A 19,637-nucleotide genomic window follows, 5' to 3' on the forward strand; every position below is an offset into this window, starting at 1 on the left:
TTGTCTCCTTTATTTTGTTGTCCTCCGTCAGTTTCTCTTTCTCAGCTGCTTATATTAGTGTTTTATTATTGATTATTTGTGGGCAGAACCACGCTTGATTGTGGTAGGATTTGTGAGTAAATATTAAGGTATCATCTGCTATGCAAACTGTGAAGCATTCTAAATTCTGACTCCTGGCCATGCTTTCTCACTGTCCCAGACTGAAAGACATGGTTCTGCACTCTGCTAGTCCAAGACAAACCCTTGCATTTTGCAAGCCACATGTCATCAAACCTACCTACATGTATCAACCCACCTTTCTGCACAGAAAATCAAGCTTGAGTTCACCTGATCAATATTTACAGTGCCTGCTCAACACAGGGGTGCAGGCAGGGCCCATTCCAGACTTTTTGCTGATTGAAGCAAACTTGTGAGGATGCACCCCCCCCAACCCCCTTCCCCCGCCCCACCCCACCCATAATGGAAAAAGTGCACAGCACCCAACAACTTGCACTGCATGTTATAGCCACGGTGTGACCAAAAAAAAAACACCCTCAGTATAGATAGGTAGCTGGGTATAGGTGCCCCCAGTATAGGAAGCCAGGTATAGGTGCCCCCAATATAGGTAGTCACGTATAGGTGCCCCCAGTATAGGTAACCAGGTATAGGTGCCCCCAGTATAGGTACCCTTAGTGTAGGTAGCCAGGTATAGGTGGTGCCCCCAGTATAGGTAGACATACCATCCTCCAGCTCAGTCTTCTGTCCTCCAGGCAACATCAGGCAGCTTCGTCACTTCTGGGTTTGCCCGGGGCATCTGCCGCCAAACCGATCTGCTTTGTACATTGTCAAATGCATGGCATAAACTAGAATTTCACAGATAAAAAAAACTACACATTTAATTTACAGTCTGCACTTCAAACTCACTTTTCTGGCACCATTTCTCCCTCTTCCCAGTTTCTCTCTGTTCCTGACCTTATTAGACCCCCTATTGTCATGGTATACCAGTGTTAATGTAGCTGCTGTATCTTGTACTACAGCACCGGACGTCCTCCTGCCGCATAGCTGTTAAGCTAGGCTGATAGGCACAGATGAAATCTCAATCACCAGATACTTAGCATGCAGAAGACTTGAGTATTATTAGAAAGTTTTATTGCATAGCTTTACATGTGTTATTTGTAACAGATGGGAGTGTTAGATTTCTCTTTGGCTCCACAGTTATGCAGTAGCTCCAAGGTGTTAATTGGGTTAGGTTGTTAAAGATAAGCAGACTCCTGGTGCAGAGAGAAAAAAAAATCATTTAATGTTATTGTTGAGAGCTAGATCTATACTGAAATATGCTACTTTATACCTGTGTGGATAGACATTTATATTTTTTGCTTTTTTAAATGTCTTTATTTTATGGTATGTGCAGGGCCGGATTTACCATAAGGCACTATAGGCACGTTCCAACAAGCGCCTGATGGAAAGGCGGCCCACTCCCCAAGTGCATCCCTCCCTCCTTCCCTATGCAGAGTCCTGATGAGATTGTAAATACGATTATTTAACCTGCTCTCGGCCTTTAACTGATGAGATCTCCCTTCAGTCAGGGGCACCTCTAGCTACTTAATATTGAGGTTCCTTTAGCTACTTAATACTTGGTGGCAACTCTAGCTACTTCATGTTTAGGGTACATCTGGCTACCTAATACTAAGGGGCACCTGTAGCTACATATGACGGGCAAGGGAAGTAAGGGGGAAATGACAGCTGGGACAGCAAGCACACTTGCAGTGTGGTTTAGAAGGAGTTTGTAGATTCCTAGAGGGCAAAGTCTAAGGTGCCAGGACATCTGTGTCTATAGGCTCCTCTGAGGAAAATCCGGGCCTGGGTATATCACAATTTTTGAAGTCCTACGTTTTAAAAGAATGCAGTTTATATCATACAGAACCTCATTTACTAATTAGAAGGTTACAGATAATTCAAAATGATTAAAGATCATAAATGGTATGACAGGCTCTGTGTTTTATACTCTTTAAAGAAGAGTAGAATAGAAGAGTAGAATCCTTAGAATAGGATAGCTGGGTATTTGTGCCCTTAGTATAGGATAGCTGGGTATGTGTGCCCTTAGTATAGGTTAGCCAGTTATATGTGCCCTTAGTATAGGTTAGCCAGTTATATGTGCCCTTAGAATAGGTTAGCCAGGTATATGTGCCCTTAGAATAGGATAGCTGGGTATATGTGCCCTTAGTATAGGTTAGCCAGGTATATGTGCCCTTAGTATAGGTTAGCCAGGTGTGTGTGCCCTTAGAATAGGATAGCTGGGTATGTGTGCCCTTAGTATAGGTTAGCCAGGTATATGTGCCCTTAGTATAGGATAGCTGGGTATGTGTGCCCTTAGTATAGGTTAGCCAGGTATATGTGCCCTTAGTATAGGTTAGCCAGGTGTATGTGCCCTTAGTATAGGTTAGCCAGGTATATGTGCCCTTAGTATAGGTTAGCCAGGTACATGTGCCCTTAGTATAGGTTAGCCAGGTATGTGTGCCCTTAGTATAGGTTAGCCGGGTATATGTGCCCTTAGAATAGGATAGCTGGGTATGTGTGCCCTTAGTATAGGTTAGCCAGGTATATGTGCCCTTAGTATAGGATAGCTGGGTATGTGTGCCCTTAGTATAGGTTAGCCAGGCATATGTGCCCTTAGTATAGGATAGCTGGGTATGTGTGCCCTTAGTATAGGTTAGCCAGGTATATGTGCCCTTAGTATAGGATAGCCAGGTATATGTGCCCTTAGTATAGGATAGCCAGGTATATGTGCCCTTAGTATAGGATAGCTGGGTATATGTGCCCTTAGAATTGGTTAGCCAGGTATATGTGCCCTTAGTTTAGGTTAGCCAGGTATATGTGCCCTTAGAATAGGATAGCTGGGTATATGTGCCTTTAGTATAGGTTAGCCAGGTATATGTGCCCTTAGTATAGGATAGCTGGGTATATGTGCCCTTAATATAGGTTAGCCAGGTATATGTGCCCTTAGAATAGGATAGCTGGGTATATGTGCCTTTAGTATAGGTTAGCCAGGTATATGTGCCCTTAGTATAGGATAGCTGGGTATGTGCGCCCTTAGTATAAGATAGCTGGGTATGTGTGCCCTTAGTATAGGTTAGCCAGATATATGTGCCCTTAATATAGGATAGCTGGGTATGTGTGCCCTTAGTATAGGATAGCTGGGTATATGTGCCCTTAGTATAGGTTAGCCAGGTATATGTGCCCTTAGTATAGGTTAGCCAGGTATATGTGCCCTTAGAATAGGATAGCTGGGTATATGTGCCTTTAGTATAGGTTAGCCAGGTATATGTGCCCTTAGTATAGGATAGCTGGGTATATGTGCCCTTAATATAGGTTAGCCAGGTATATGTGCCCTTAGAATAGGATAGCTGGGTATATGTGCCTTTAGTATAGGTTAGCCAGGTATATGTGCCCTTAGTATAGGATAGCTGGGTATGTGCGCCCTTAGTATAAGATAGCTGGGTATGTGTGCCCTTAGTATAGGTTAGCCAGGTATATGAGCCCTTAATATAGGATAGCTGGGTATGTGTGCCCTTAGAATAGGATAGCCAGGTATATGTGCCCTTTGTATAGGTTAGCCAGGTATATGTGCCCTTAGAATAGGATAGCTGGGTATTTGTGCCCTTAGTATAGGTTAGCCAGGTATATGTGCCCTTAGTATAGGATAGCTGGGTATGTGTGCCCTTAGTATAGGTTAGCCAGGTGTATGTGCCCTTAGTATAGGTTAGCCAGGTATATGTGCCCTTAGTATAGGTTAGCCAGGTACATGTGCCCTTAGTATAGGTTAGCCAGGTATATGTGCCCTTAGTTTAGGATAGCTGGGTATATATGCCCTTAGTATAGGTTAACCAGATATATGTGCCCTTAATATAGGATAGCTGGGTATGTGTGCCCTTAGAATAGGATAGCCAGGTATATGTGCCCTTTGTACAGGTTAGCCAGGTATATGTGCCCTTTGTATAGGTTAGCCAGGTATATGTGCCCTTTGTATAGGATAGCTGGGTATAGTAGCCTGGGTACGCGCAACTTACCTCCCTCCAGCTCCAGCGGTGGCCTCCTGGTCTTCACCCTCTCAGCCGCGGCTGCCTAGAGGGCAGATAAGCCATTTCGGCGGCTGAGGAAGGCTCCGGCAGGCTGCGTGCGTTGAGCAGGAAGTTTTGCTTCCAGCGCCACACCCCCAGCCATGACAATGCGTCATAGCAGAGCCACCCCTGGCCTCTTAGCCGCGCCTCTCTCGCAGCAAGATCAGTGGCGCAAAATTCAATGGGACGCGGCCATGAGGCCTCGATCTACCAATCAGGCGGTCGCGATCTACCAGTAGATCGCGATCGACCTATTGGGCAGCCCTGCTATAGAGCCTTCCCTCTCCTCTCTTGTACCCCTCGTTCCAGCACCGTCATCCAATTTAATTTGCCACATGTCCCCAAGTGTTTCCGAAAACAGGCCGCTCTGAACTGCGCATGTGTTTTTTTGGAAGCACGCTGGGGCACAAATGCTTCCAAAGTCTCTCGAATGCTTACAGATGTGTATTCGACCGAATAGTCATGTACACACAACTGGGGTGACAAAGCTAAACCAGAGGAGCAAGAGAGGACAGGGAAGGCTCTATAGGATCTAGAACATTTCCTGTACATAAGCAAGCTAACCACGGGCTAACAGATTGCCTAGGTAGGCTTGCATGCTCCATGGAAGAGGTAACATTGTACAATCAAGATTTTATGGTGTATGGTCACCTAAATTAGAGCACATACGAGAACAATGGTGAAGATGTAATCCAGCAACCTCGGTATGATTGTTTTTACTTTTTGCTTTGACGCTGTCAAAGTTTGCAATCCTCACTTGGGTAATCCATAAAGAAGTAGCAGCTATGTGATTGCAGACGTGACATGGAATGTTTAAAGCCAAAACCCAATTTTACTCCTGCATATTACAAGATGCTACAAATAACAACGGCATGCTGGATGACTGGCTGCCTGCCAGCTTTCAATTGGTCTGTGCTGGCGTCCAATCAAAAGCTGGCCTAGAGCACATCACATCCCACACAGTGAGGAACGTTTTAATGAAGGCTGAAACAGTAGGGGAAAACTCATTGACTCAGTAGGTGATTAACTTTTCATAAGGAATGATTTGTACATCGCGGGAGGCGGAAGAGGGGTTAATGTTGCTGTTCAGAAGGGTGCCCTCCCTACACCGCATGTATGAGCGCCCCACCTTCACTGCATATATGACCTCCAGGCCCATAGATCACACTTATCAAAGCCCTGTCAGTAAGCTAGACTTTGTGAAGAGTTCTATTGCTTCAATCATAAACCAAAAAGTAATCTACAGTTCTATGTGAATCAGCACGTATATAATCACACGCCGTATTGTAAAGGCGTCACACTGAGTGCTATAGAAAGGTTAGCCTGTGCCTCCCTTCTGATTGCCAATTAACCTTTCTGCGCAGACGACCAGCGTCCTGCTCCTCTTCAGCTTGATAATGTAGCATCAACTCATGGAAATAACAACCTCTGTAAAATGTTAATTGTTCACCATATGTGGCACTAGGCATTTTTTGTTTTGTTCCAAATGACAAGAATGCATGCACAGATTTACAGACAGACATAAAAAAACAGAAGCAATAGATAGCTTACACACCAGTGCAGTGTTCTCCCCAGAATTTTTTTCCAGCCGGGCAGCATGAAAATATAGCCGGGTGGGGCGCAACTGGGGGAATGCAGGGGCGGTGCAACTCTGCTTACAGCTAGAGATGTAGCAAACCGTTTGCCAGCGGACAGTTCAAGGGCAGCCTGACTCTGTACTACTTCTGGGTTGCTAGGTCCCTCGGTAGAACGCAGACGAAGGCCCGGCGGAGCACATCCTTGATTGTGCACCTGTGGCTGGGCAAGCTCTGCGCATGTGTGTGTGATGTCATGACAATGCGCACAGCATGCCCAGCTCAGTTGCGCGATCAAGGACACGCTTAGCCGGACCTTCGTCTGCGTACTACTGAAGGACCTAGCGATCTAAAAATAGTACAGAGGCTATCTTTGAACTGATCGCTGGCGAACGGTTCACTACATCTCTACTTACAGCACAGGAGGAGGAGGCTAGCAGATAAGTTGGGTGCTCCCCAAAATTAGCCGGGTGGAGAACCCGGCTAAAAGAGCCTGGGTAGAGCACTGCAGTGTAAAAGAAACATTGATAGATAGCATGGTTGGAGGCGTGGATGCAAAAAAGTTGCCAGGTTGGCGCCAGAAATAGATGCTAGTAGTCTATCCGTAAAGTTAGGAATATTTTACTATTGTACTTTGGTAACTTAGCAACATTTTACCATCACTAAACATATCCCTATTCTCACACAGAGCCCTCCCTCTAAACATCTCCCCAATGATGTCTAACCTTAATTAGCGCCCCCCCCCCATGATGCCTGACCTTAACTAACCCACCCAATAATGTCTAACCTTAACCACTTAAGTACCAGCAGTCTCTGGCCTCTTAACCCTCTGGGCGATAATCCCGAGCTGAGCTCGGGGTAAACCGCCGCAGAGGATTTCTCAGGCCCTGGTGGGCCGATTTGCATAATTTTTTGTTGTTGCACGCAGCTAGCATTTTTCTAGCTGCGTGTATATACCGATCGCTGCCGCTCCGTGCTGATTCGCCGCTACCCGCCGTGCCGCGCCCCAGACCCCGTGCGCAGCCTGGCCAATCAGTGGCAGGCAGCGCTGAGGGGTGGATCGGGACTCCCTCTGACATCACGACGTCGATGACGTCATCCCGATCGTCGCCATGGCGATGGGGGAAGCCAAACAGGAAATCCCGTTCTGAACGGAATTTCCTGTTTGCTCTGATCGCCGGAGGCAATCGGAGGGGGTGGGGGGATGCCGCTGCACCGCGGCTATCATGTAGCTAGCGCTAGGCTAGCTACATGATTAAAAAAAGATGTTTTAAAAGTGCTGCGCCGCCCCCTGGTGATATTATTGTATCGCCCAGGAGGTTAAGGACCAGAGACCTATCATACAAAAACGAGGATCACCAACCTCACATCGCATGGACCTATCGCTCTCACTGTTCATGCCAATCTTCTACCACTGAAGCCCACTCGCTCTGCCGTCGCTATGACAGCAGAGCTCCGTGAGCCAGTCAGGAGCTGATTTCATTAGCTACTGACCCTGAGATCAATGTGTAGCAGTTCACGGAGAACAGGTGCCGGTTTTGGAGTAAAGATGGAAGGACACAGGAGGTAGAGAATCAGACGGACAGGTGAATGTCCTCCACTGCAAATACTGTGCAGCACTAGTAGTTTGGGGAAAGACCTGGGGGTAGAACATCTGCTGGTTCTGGTAGTATTATTAACATGGTAGTATTATTAACTAACTAATAAGATGAATATTTGTTATATTGCATTATTGATAAGGACTTTAAGCTAAGACATTTTAAGCACAATTTACTGTAAGAGCACTACCTTTACAATAGTACAGTCTTTTAAGGCTACTATGGGTACTCATTGTATTGGTCATAGCGGCTGTAAACCTCTTTACTCCTCTCTCTGGTAAATAACTGCTGCACTGCTGATGAATGATGTTATTGCATAATACATCTGACTCTCCTGCATGATATAGATTGCTAATAAAACCTCTGCAGCATTTGCATTTTATGACTGCATAGGAAGTTGTCAGAGAGGTAATAACATTCTGCCAGGGTGACGCGGGAAGAGAAGCATATCTATGGAGAGCAGGTTTCCTTAACTCAAGAGAATTTATATTACTCTGTTTTATTGTTATCATTAATGTTGTCATTGCTGTTTTATGCAGAGGGACTGTCAAAGATTCTTGCTTACTTAGAGGCATTGCAATTTCATATAGTAAAATGTAATACGTTATTCAGGATACTCAATTGTATGTTAATTGTCCTGGTTTCAGTATCAGAAACCCTTCCTGGATCTCTATATTGCTGTATATTGGTATGACACACCACCCTCCCAGTGATGTTTATCCCAGGTTATGATGTAATGCAGCCTTAACTACCAGTGGGCTCTGGGAGAACAGTTGTTGTTTCTGCTCACTTCGGAACATGAAGCAGACAAACATTCCGCAGTGATGCACCCATGCCAGTAGTAAAGATGTCACCACTTGTGATAAATGAAGTGGAAGTATAAATCTTTGTAGCATTACACTAAAGGTAGCCATACATCTAGCGATTCTGATTCAATCGACAAAGCAATCGACTTTATTAAGGAATCGACTTCAGTATGGTTGACCGGAAGTTGATCCACTAGTGGCCCACACACTACAAGCAATATCCTATGCGATTCACCTTCACTAATTGATCTGAACGATGTTGTGTCTCTATGCTCTGAATACAAAAATCGATTCAGAGTCGATTGAATGACATATGAACAGTAGCCAATTCCTGTGCGATTGACCGATATCTTGCATCCTGCTTGATTGACCAAGCTGGTCGATTCAACATTAAATCAGCCACTTTCCATCGATTGGGCATACTGGAACACACTCGATTCCCTCTCGGTTCTATAAAATGATTGAATCGAGTGGTCGATCATACAGCCAAATCGCTTAATGTATGGCCACCTTAAAGGGACTCTGACCTCAAAATAAAAACAAAATTGGTACTCACCTGGGGCTTTCTGCAGCCCAGTGTAGGTCGGGAGGTCCCACGACGGCGTCCTGGCTCTTCTCCTAGGCCCTGCTCTGAAATGGCTGCCCGGCAGCGGCGGCTCCCGGCGACACCGGGTCCGAGTGTCGGGCTCCTTTCTCATACGTCACGTCTGACGTCACCACACCGGCCGCCTCGCGTCATCACGGCTGCCGGCGTGACAGTACTGCGCATTCGTGCTTTAATCGCACATGCGCAGTACTGTCACGCCGCCCGGCGTGGTGACGTCAGACGTGACGTATGGGGAAGAAAGAGCCCGACACTCGGACCCGGTGTCGCCGGGAGCCGCCGGGCAGCCATTTCGGAGCGGGGCCTAGGAGAAGAGCCAGGACGCCGCCGTGGGACCTCCCGACCTGCACTGGGCTGCAGAAAGCCCCAGGTGAGTACCATTTCATTTTTATTTTGAGCTCGGAGTCCCTTTAACTCTGGGAATTTTAATAGCTGTGAACTTAGTGTTGGCAGGCAATGCAGGAGAGGATAACACGGATACAATATTATTTTACGAATAGATCTGTAACTCATTTTTGTAAACTTGTCTTCTTACTTGCAGATTATCGCATATCAGCCTTACGGGAAATCTGTGGATTGGTGGTCTTATGGAGTATTACTTTATGAAATGCTTGCAGGGCAGGTAAGACTAAGGCAGCATATTTTGATATATCATTTAATATATCTCCGACTTTCAGACAGCAGTGTAAAGCTGGCCATACACTGGCCCGATTTGCCGCCGTTTCGACACCAGATTCGATCACTGGGATCGAATCTGCTGCCAATCGTTCGCGCTACACGCCGAATTTCGATCCATCCCGTCCGATCCCGTCGATCACTCCATGTGGAAAATTACCGTGGATCGCCCGCGGGTAGGGAGCCCGTCGCTAGCGGCGTTCGAGTGCCCGACGACCGACGCAAAAGAGCCCGCATACATTACCTGCTCTCCCGGCGCGAGTCCTCCCGGTCACCGCTGCTCTGTGTCCGCGCTGGTCTCCGGCATGCTTCACTTCTTCTAGCCCGGCAGGAAGTTTAAACAGTAGAGGGCGCTCTACTGTTTAAACTTCCTGCCAGGCAGGAAGAAGTGAAGCATGCCGGAGACCAGACCAGAGCGGAGACGAAGCAGCGGTGACCGGGAGGACTTGCACCGGCAGAGCAGGTACTGTATGCGGGCGGGCGGAAGCGGCGGCAGCACCACCACCACCACAGATTGTGAATGGTTTCATGCTGAAATCGGTTTACAATCTGTTTGCAGTAAAGGTGGCCATACGATCCCTCTTTGATCAGATTCGATCTGATGGCAAATCGACCAGTGTATGGCTACCTTTACATTTGAAACTTCTTAAGCTCTCGTTTTCAATGCACTATAGAATTTCTTCCCAATACAAACACAACTGAAGAAGCTTCATACATTGCTGTGAGCCTTTTGGTTTCATTTACAAGTTACAATTTTCATGCTTTTTGGATTGTTCCATACAAAAATCAATAGCTCCTGTCATTGTTTGTTGGGGGAAAAAAGTTTAGAGACCCCTTGAGTTTTTGGTTTTGGAGACATACATTTATTAATCTAACAACTTCAAAGATAAGTTGCTAATATCACCATATATGGCTGTTGGGGGAGGGAGGGGGGGGGGCTCATGAAAAAGCATGGGATCAGTATGGTCAGGTGACAGATATGCAAGTCCCTGATTTGCTACATGTGATCATGTGTTAAAACAGGATGTGACCAAACAAATCAAATGCTTCTCTATAAGTTCTCCTAGACATGACCATAACTAACGCCGAGTGGACGACTTATCTTTGAATGTATTACTTTGTTAAACGACATATTGTTCAATATTCTCTGTTAATTGCTTCTGTCAGTGCCATAACTTATATAATAATCCTCAAGTGTCGCTGCGTTTCCTGTGTCCGTGCTTTTGAGCTACTGCGCATGTGCAGCACGAACAGCCGTTGGGACTGGAGGAGGACGAAGCCAGGCAGGCTATTGCACGTGCGGGGCAGAAGTGCACTGACATGTGGCGTCATAGGGGTGGAAGGAGGTTGTGAGACAGACCTAGAGCCAGTTAAATTAACGGGCTTAGGTCTACTAGTACATTTATGATGTGCTTGTTGTTTGTTAGTTTTTAAATAGTCATAAAAATCCTTTGCTGAAATGGAATATAAAACGTGTGTTAGGTGTATCAGTTAGTTCATGTCACTGACCGGTCTCTCTCTTCACTATGTCACAACAGCCTCCATTTGATGGTGAAGATGAAGATGAATTATTCCAGTCTATTATGGAGCAGACTGTATCGTATCCCAAATCCATGTCCAGAGAAGCAGTCTCCATATGCAAAGGGGTAATAAGTCTTATCAAGTTTTATGTTCTTCATTACATCATATGTACCATTACACGGCAGATACAAAGCTCATTCTATTGTTGTTCTTGTTTGGCGGCCAATGGGGGCAGAGTCGTTTCTTGGAAAAACAGCGTCTATGGCAAAAACTGAAAATCAACCCCCGGGGAAAGGGGTGCACTCTCCAAATATTTAATCTCAGTTGAACTGGATGTGTCCAAGTTGAGGAGAAGCATGGCCTGTAAGAATGGAGTATCACAATAGGTCAGCAGCCTATACATATCTCCAAAATAACAGGCAGCTTGTCCCACCAAAAGATATAACCAGGCAGGAGAATGTCCCCCCGATAAAAACTAAAATCTGTACAGAGAACACCAGGGATGCTACAGAGCAGCGGCCCCAGTAAGTAGCGCCCATGGCACATGCCATTCCTGCACACCTGTAGATATGCCTCTGAATGGGGGTGTTGATGATCTCTTATACCAGCTACCAGATTTGTGCAAGAACCTTCTACAACCCCCTGCATTGTGCATATTGTTGGGCATATTTAAAGAGAAACCATAACCAAGAATTGAACTTCATCCCAATCAGTAGCTGATACCACCTTTCCCATGAGAAATCTATTATTTTTCACAAACGTATCATCAGCGCCAGCGGACTCTGTATGGCTGATTTTGTGGTGATACCCCTCCCACAGGTGAAGACAGAGCCTCACAGCTCTGAGATCCTGACATCACACTGTGGGAGCCTTGTTGCATTGTGGGAAATAACAGCGGTTTCCAACTGCCCAAAAAGCAAACTGCATCTCCTTCCAGTGACATCACCTGCCAGCGATAAAAATGTCACCATGTGATAAATGTCTGAATGTAAATCAGGGAGAGGAAAGATTTTACAATGAGCAAACACTGACTAAATCAATTATACATAGTTACATAGTTATTTTGGTTGAAAAAAGACATACGTCCATCGAGTTCAACCAGTATAAAGTACAACACCAGCCTGCTCCCTCCCATATCCCTGTTGATCCAGAGGAAGGCGAAAAAACCCTTACAAGGCATGGTCCAATTAGCTCCAAAGGAAATTTTTATTGTAAAAATTAAGCACTTTTTTTTACATTATTTTCACTGGAGTTCCTCTTTAACTACTTTGGCCTCCTGGATGTACTAGCTACGCCCAGGAGGCCATGTGTGCTGCCGCGCGCGGCCGATCGCGCGCGTGCATGCGCATTCCCGGCCCGCGGTTCGCTAGCCAGGCAATCAGTGAATCGGGCTATTGTGCCCGATCACTGGTTGCTCTCCCCCAAGAAAAACCGTCAGCTTCGCACGGAAGCTGAGGTTTTTCTGTTCCGATTTCCCCCGACGTCACTCTAAGCGTCCGTGTTAGGCCCGGTTCACATTAGCGGTGGCCGTCCGGAATCGCCGTGCCGGAGCCGGACCGCTTGCAGAACGGACGGAACGGACGCACGGCAATAGCAATGAAAGCCTATGCGTCCGTTCACATGCGTCCGTTCTGCCGGATCGGAGCCGGACCGGATCCGGACCGGATCCGGACTCCGGCGTCCGTTCCAACATGCGCTATTTTTTGGTCCGGCTCCTCCGGCAGCCGTATCCGGGGCGGAGCCGGACTGCACCATCCGGCCAATACAAAGTAATGAGAACCGGAGAGCGCACAACACACTGGCTACAAAAACCGGACGTTCTACCCCACTTCCTATGCATTTTGGATGGGGACCACATGGAGTTCACAGAGTGGGGCAGCAGCGATTTCATGCTGGAGCTCTAGGCAGCAACATGTCTGATATAAGTCTGATAACGAGGAGGCGAACAACAGAGAATTCCCAGGTATACGAAAAATGCCTGGATCCATGGTCCCAACAGCAGTCTCTGTATCCACGGATGGTCTCCACACGTCCACCTGTCTCCAACAATGACCCCAGACCCTTCTGCTGACCTCCCAGACCCCAGGTATTTACAGGTTGTTATCTCCTTAAGAAACCGGATCCGGACCGCAACCGTGTTCACACCGCACGGAAACCGGATGCAAACGGACCGGATCCGGACCGGATCCGGATAGGAACCGTACGGATCAGGTCCGGTCCGGATACGGTGCGGTCCGGACATCCGGTGCGGTTTTGACAAAACCGCAAGTGTGAACGGGGCCTTATGCTTAGAGTGACGTCATTGTAAATAAACTCATGGCTGCCATCTTGTGGCCAAAAAGCTAACTGCATGAAAATGCAAAAAAATATAAAAAAAATAGACCAATATGTACAAAAAAAATTGATTTGCATCCCACCCTCCCAAAAATACCCACATAAAATGTTTAATAATAAAAAACAAACATTACAATTAAAAAAAAAACACATAAATATTTACCTAAGGGTCTAAACTTTTTAAATATGTATGTAAACATGAAATATTTCTATTTTTTTTTTAATTATAAGCTTGTAAATAGTGATGGTTGCAAAACGGAAAAAATGCACTTTTATTTCCAAGTAAAATATTGTTGCCATACATTGTGATAGGGACATAATTTAAACGGTGTAATAACCGGGAGAAATGGGCACATACAATACGTGAATTTTAATTGTGGAGGCATATATTCTTTTAAAACTATAATGGCCGAAAACTGAGAAATAATGCATTTTTTCCGTTTTTTCCTTATTCTTTCTGTTAAAATGCATTTACAGTAAAGTGGCTCTTAGCAAAATGTACCCCCCAAAGAAAGCCTAATTGATGGCGGAAAAAACGAGACATAGATCAGTTCATTGTGATAAGTAGTGATAAAGTTATAGGCTAATGAATGGGAGGTGAACATTGCTCGGATGCATAAAGTGAAAACGACTGAAGGCTGAAGTGGTTAAGGTTGTTTTATTGCTGGCCACATACACAGTGATCTGTTTGAAGCATCTTCCCAATAGCTTTGTACTATAATACTAAAGAAGACATAAGGTGTACATGAAGAAAGGTGTGTGTGTGTGTGTGTGTGCGTGCGTGCATTTTCTCCATTACATCAAGCGAAGCAGCTAATTTTGCATGAAGGTTAGGGGCCCGTAACAGCACTACCACCAGAGCCAGGACAAGTTCATCCAGCACCCAAGGCTGAGACACCAAAGTGCGCCCCTCCATCCCTCCTACCCTAGCCATACCACACTGATTGCTATTAGAATAGCAGTTTCCCCAGGGCTCCTAACCCCCAACACCTTAATCTTTAGTTATCTGGCTTGCAGGTACTGCTGTGTACCCCCTTTTCTTATAGCTGAGTGAGTTGTGCGCCCCCTCCTACACTTTGCCCAGAGGCTGGAGTCTCTCTCACCTCTTCCTCGGCCCGGCCCTGAGTACCACCCACATAATGCAATATTAAATAGAGGTTATATGGCGGTGGAGTACTTGAGTTTGACTCGAGGTTCGGCAAGTAGTGCCAAGTTAGCGGTATGCGGCGATGGGTCTGACAAGCATTCAGCAAGAAATGAGTAAGTGGTGCTAGAAGCAGCTTAGTGGAGGCGAGTGATCAGTAATTGGCAGCTAGTGATTGGTAAGTAGCATCGAGGGATCGGTAAGTTGCGCCAGTTTTGGTAGAAAGGTTTGTTTTAGGTGTACTGGTAGGAAGGTTAGTTCTAGGCATATCGGTAGGAAGGATAGTGTAAGGGCCCATTCACACCTAAGCGATTAGCGGGCGATTCCTGGACTGCGCACTGCCGCGATTGGTGCCGATCGTGAGCGTTTTGCAATTAGCGCCTATCGTAAACTCGTTACCTGCAGCATTTTTGGGCGATTCAGCAGCGATCGCGGTACAGTGCTTATAAAGCTCTGACCTTGATCGCTCTGAAATCGCGGAAGTATACAGTGATTTTTTTTACCGTGCTAATCGCAGTAAAATCACTAGAGCTTTGGCGATTTTAAGTGTGCATGGGCCCTAAAGGTGTAAGGTAGGTTAGAGAAGGGTGATATAGGGAATACAGCTGGTTGCAAAAGAACTGTCGCAACTGGTAGCAGAATACCTGTAACTGTATGTTACCAATATACAAACTATCAGCCCTGATCATCTGTGTTGCATTGTCATTGTCACCTACAAGACTCATAACAAGACAGTGCCACTGCGGCCTATTTACTTCTAGTGTGTGACTTCTGTAGAATGGGGAAAACATCCGTTATGGTTTACATGTGACAACACCCACTATGGAGGATTAGTCTGCCCCAACCAAATCTTCTGTTGCGGCTTCACTGACCAATGGCGGTGTACTCGCGTAACTGTACATACAGTTGCTCTTTAAAGTGTAACTGTCGGGCATAAAATCGAAAATCAATTCTTTATTTTCATCTAGTAAACAAGTAATAATGATGCTAACCAGGCAATTCAAAACTTAAAAATAACTATTAATTTTCTTGTTGATAATTGATCATTCCCTAGTTTACCTGACTCTTATTTGGTACATTCCCACACAAAGGAAGTTGCATTGCATGCTGGGTTGTCTTTTTTTGCTTCTTTACTTTCCCCTCAGACTTAAGCAACCGCAGGAGGGCCCAGAGCTGTAAGGGGACCCCAACTACTACTTCACCCGCTCCGATAAAGGCTTCCATCCTTCAGATCAGGTGTTTTTTTGGATGTTAGGTTACAATGTCCACATTTGCTTTATGCCGTAGCAAGATGGGCACCTAGACTGCGAGGGACACGAGGGGTGGGCAATGGATAGGGTGTAAACATTGGAGGGCCCCATCAAAGTTTGCTATTGTTATGCCGCTGTTTACCGGCTTTTCATGCGTCATCACAGCGGCCGGCATGACAGGCCTGCACATGCACGGTTTAGATTTAGAAAACCGCGCATGCGCAGGCCTGTCATGCCGACCCGGCGTGATGACGCGTAACAGCCAGCGTGATGACGACGAGCATCAGGATCCAGTCGCCCGACACCCGGCCCGGGAGCCACCGGCAGGTCATGGAGAGGAAGCCAAGAGTAAGCCGAGGGACCTCGCAGCCTACGGTGGGCTGGAGAAAGCCCCAGATAAGTGAAATTTTTGAATTTAAGTTACTGCTCAGGGTCCCTTTAAGGAAAAAGGTTCCTCATTATTGCATCATGCACATCACGTTGTTATGAGCTGAACACATACCGGTATTTACAAAGGTGTCGGGGTGGAGCGGTTTGCTTTACTGGTGATATTTTACATTTTGGGGGCATTTGTGGCTGTCTGCCTGGAAACATAAGGCACATAAAGAGGATAGAAAAATCTTTTAGGACCTAAAGTCAGAGGTAAAGCTGGCCAGATCAGGTCATTGGGTGATGGAAACAAGAGGCTTTAGATAGGCAACAATTGCAAACAAGAGGTAAAAGAATTCATCTGCAATTATTCCTCCAGACGGCAGCAGCATTATGAGTCAGGCAACAGCGTAGAAGACAAGAATAGAATACTTTTTATTTCTCTTAGCAAATTCTTTTTTTTCCCTGGGATGCATTATCAACCTCCTGATCCATGGATTCAGTGGGGAAACATTATAAGAGCAAGATTAAAATAGAATTCTTTTATTCCTTTTTTTTTTTTTTTTTTTTTTTTTTTTTTTTTACAAGAATGCAGCAGAACTAGAATCCCGGATGGCCAGGGAGAGCAGAAATGAAAAGCCAAAAAATATTTTTCCTAATAGAAATTCTTTATTTAATTTTAAGCTCTGTCATATATAGCTGAGTTGAGAAAAAAAATGTTACGTACCCAAGGCATCAGAATTCAAGGCAGATTATGGCCAACATTTTAGAAACTCATCAGCACCTTCTTGTTTAAACTCCTTTAACCCTTTAATCCCTTAACCCTTTAGCAGCCAATTTATTTAAAGGTTTGCAAGTGCTCCAGGCTAATTTATTTTAGCACATTTTTAATTTCTTTATTTGTTACATTTTCTTGCTTCTAAATGGCACCGCTATAATCTCTATGTCACTAGGGGGCAGTGTGAGACAGTAACAGAGGACTTTTGCTTTGTTTCTATATTTTCTGCTAGGGAGAGAGATCAAAACATTCCAAGAATTTACAGCACGAGTTCTGTCAACTGAGGTCAAAGGCAGTGCACTGATCTCAAACCAGATAACTGTATTGAAGCTGCTAATGGGTTAAATTAAAAAAAAAATCTCCTATCATGCTTGCCTTTTCATGTTCACAGAATCTCAAGCTAGTTGGCCTGAGTCAGGGAACAGGGTAGGGAGTGGTAATATTTTACAATTAGGGTTGGAATGTTGGGGACTAGAGTGTTCATAAATAATGATAGTAACTTACCAAAAGTCTAGGGCAGGGTTGTGTAGGACATATAGCAGATATAGTATGCGTATCAATTTAGCAACCCATCGGTCATAGTTTTCCGGAGCGTAAGTGTGTTTGGTTGCCTTGACACCTTAAAATGAATACGCAGAGACAGCAGGAGCCCAAATATGTGGTACATAAAGGAATATGTGGTATGGAAAAAAAGATACGAACTAAGGAGATGTATAACCTGGCCCCACTCTGGTGTCTAACATAAGCTGAAAGCAGTCATTCTCTAAATGAAAATAAGCGAGCTTCACTGTGGTCAAAACTTCATGAGGCCAAGTGTACCCCCCTGACCAACAGGGGGGGGGGGGGGTATATAAGGCCCCACTCGACTTTGTTATAAGGTTATTTGTTTGTATTGACCTGAGAAAGCGTGCTGAGACCTGTGAAACACGTTGTCTACAATTAACGACTTATAATAAAGTCTCCTTATATCCTATCTGAGTGAGTCTTCTTTGGAGGTAAGATACCTTTTCTTATAATACCATATATTAGTTACATTTAGACCCATTAGTACAGAATCTGGGCACCTCCGCAACCCACTCAACTAGTTATATAAGCACAAAGGTGGTAATACACGACCAGGGGTTGATAAAACTGAGTTAAAAACAGATAAAAGGGAAAAAAGGCGGCTAACCTCATAAACTACAATCTCATGTGAAAATGAAATTTATTCATTGCAGGCAACGTGTTTCGTGGGTCTGAGTCCTTTTCCTCAGGCCAATTACAGTGCCAATAGGCTTCAAATGTAGGAAGCTCAGTGTTTTGGTTATAAGTAACAAAAAGCAAGAAAAACTAATAATAATAATAATAATAAATAATGCAGACTATTGGCATCAGTGATCTGCGACCGCTTTTTAAAGGCTACCCTAGTGACCTGATGAGATAGACATGTCTATGTACAGTGCCTAGCACACAAATAAATAGGCTGTGTTCCTTTTTTTATTTTTCTGCCTAAAAGTGTTAAACATGAGGTATGTAAGTGGCAGTTCGGGTCTGAGTCAGGACTGGGTCAGACTACTGTGTGACCCTCACCGATAAGAAATTACAACTATAAAACACTTTCCTAGCAGAAAAGAGATAAAAAGGGTCAATAGTGTATAGCTTTTAGCTCTGGCATACTTCAGTGAATGTGCCATTGAGCAAAAACAATAAAACTGTGAAAACTTAAAAAGTAGATTTAATTATAAAATGAATATGTAGAATATCTTAAAAAGTCATTTTTAGGAGAATGAGGATAGAGGCAATTGTTTATTTCATTAGTTTATTTTCACCTCGGGTGTCCTTTAAAGAGAACCCGAGGTGGGTTTTACAAATCCTAATTGCATACAGAGGCTGGGTCTGCATATAATGCCCAGCCTGTGTTGCTATACTTTTTCCCCCCAGCCCCCCCCCCCCCCCCCCCTGCGCTCTGCTGTGCCCCCCAAAGTAAACCGCCGTGCTAGCGACACACAGGGTGTCGCCAGCAGGCTGTTTACTGTCGCTCTCCGCCGCTCCCCCGCCTTCTCTATTTCGCCGCGGAGAGGGAAGGGGCGGGGAGCAGCGAAATAGAGGAGGCGGGGGAGCAGCGGAGAGTGACAGTGTAGATGTAAACAGCCTGCTGGCATGCTGCGTGTCGCTAGCACTGCGGTTTACTTTGGGGGGCACAGCAGATTGCAGGGGGGGCCTGGGGGGAGATAATATAGCAACAGAGGCTGGGCATTATATGCAGGCCCAGCCTCTGTGTGCAATTAGGATTTGTATAACCCACCTCGGGTTCTCTTTAAGCATTCAGTGGTGATGTAATGAACACTGCAGTTTACCTTCCAATTGAAGGAGCTGTTGAGATCACTAAATATAGCCAGTTATTGGTTTACCTTCTGTCTTCAACATGGGAGAGCAGTTAATATGCATTCCACTGTTTGGTATCCTGCAAATGTCTCTCTGCACAGCCTTGTCCCTGAATTAAGGTGCTCAACAGCACATATAGGGCTCGATTCACAAAGCGGTGCTAACCTAGTTAGAGACTTTAGGCGTGATAACCATTGCACCACGCTGGTGAAAAGCCAGTTTGGGCGTGATAAGTTTAGGTGTGATAAGTTTAGGCATGCTAAGTTTAGATAAGAGTAGATAGCGTACAAAGTTCCGCATGCAAAGCAGCGCCATTAAACTCTATGCAAAGTGCACCAGACTTTACTAGCGCAAAACGTTTGATCAACTGTGCACTGCGGTGCTAACGCAGTTGGTGCTTAAACTTATCATGCCTAAACTTATCACACCTAAACTTATCACATCTAAACTTATCATGCCTAAACTGTGTTTAGGCATGATAAAGGGGTTTTCACCAGCGTGCTAACTGTTAGCACCGCTTTGT

General features: G+C 45.3%; 1 protein-coding gene across 3 annotated transcripts in view; it reads left to right on the forward strand.

The window, feature by feature from the left end:
• The window catches only part of PRKCG (protein kinase C gamma), a 539,544-nt gene that overhangs the window by 509,573 nt on the left and 10,334 nt on the right, over positions 1-19,637 (forward strand). For all 3 annotated transcript variants that reach the window (XM_068241314.1, XM_068241315.1, XM_068241313.1), the window contains 2 exons: positions 9,221-9,301; positions 10,893-11,000. In XM_068241314.1, the coding sequence (XP_068097415.1) occupies positions 9,221-9,301; positions 10,893-11,000 (189 nt within the window). The remainder of the gene's footprint in view (positions 1-9,220; positions 9,302-10,892; positions 11,001-19,637) is intronic.

This window comes from Hyperolius riggenbachi, chromosome 6 (genome assembly GCF_040937935.1).
Source record: "Hyperolius riggenbachi isolate aHypRig1 chromosome 6, aHypRig1.pri, whole genome shotgun sequence".
NCBI lineage: Eukaryota > Metazoa > Chordata > Amphibia > Anura > Hyperoliidae > Hyperolius > Hyperolius riggenbachi.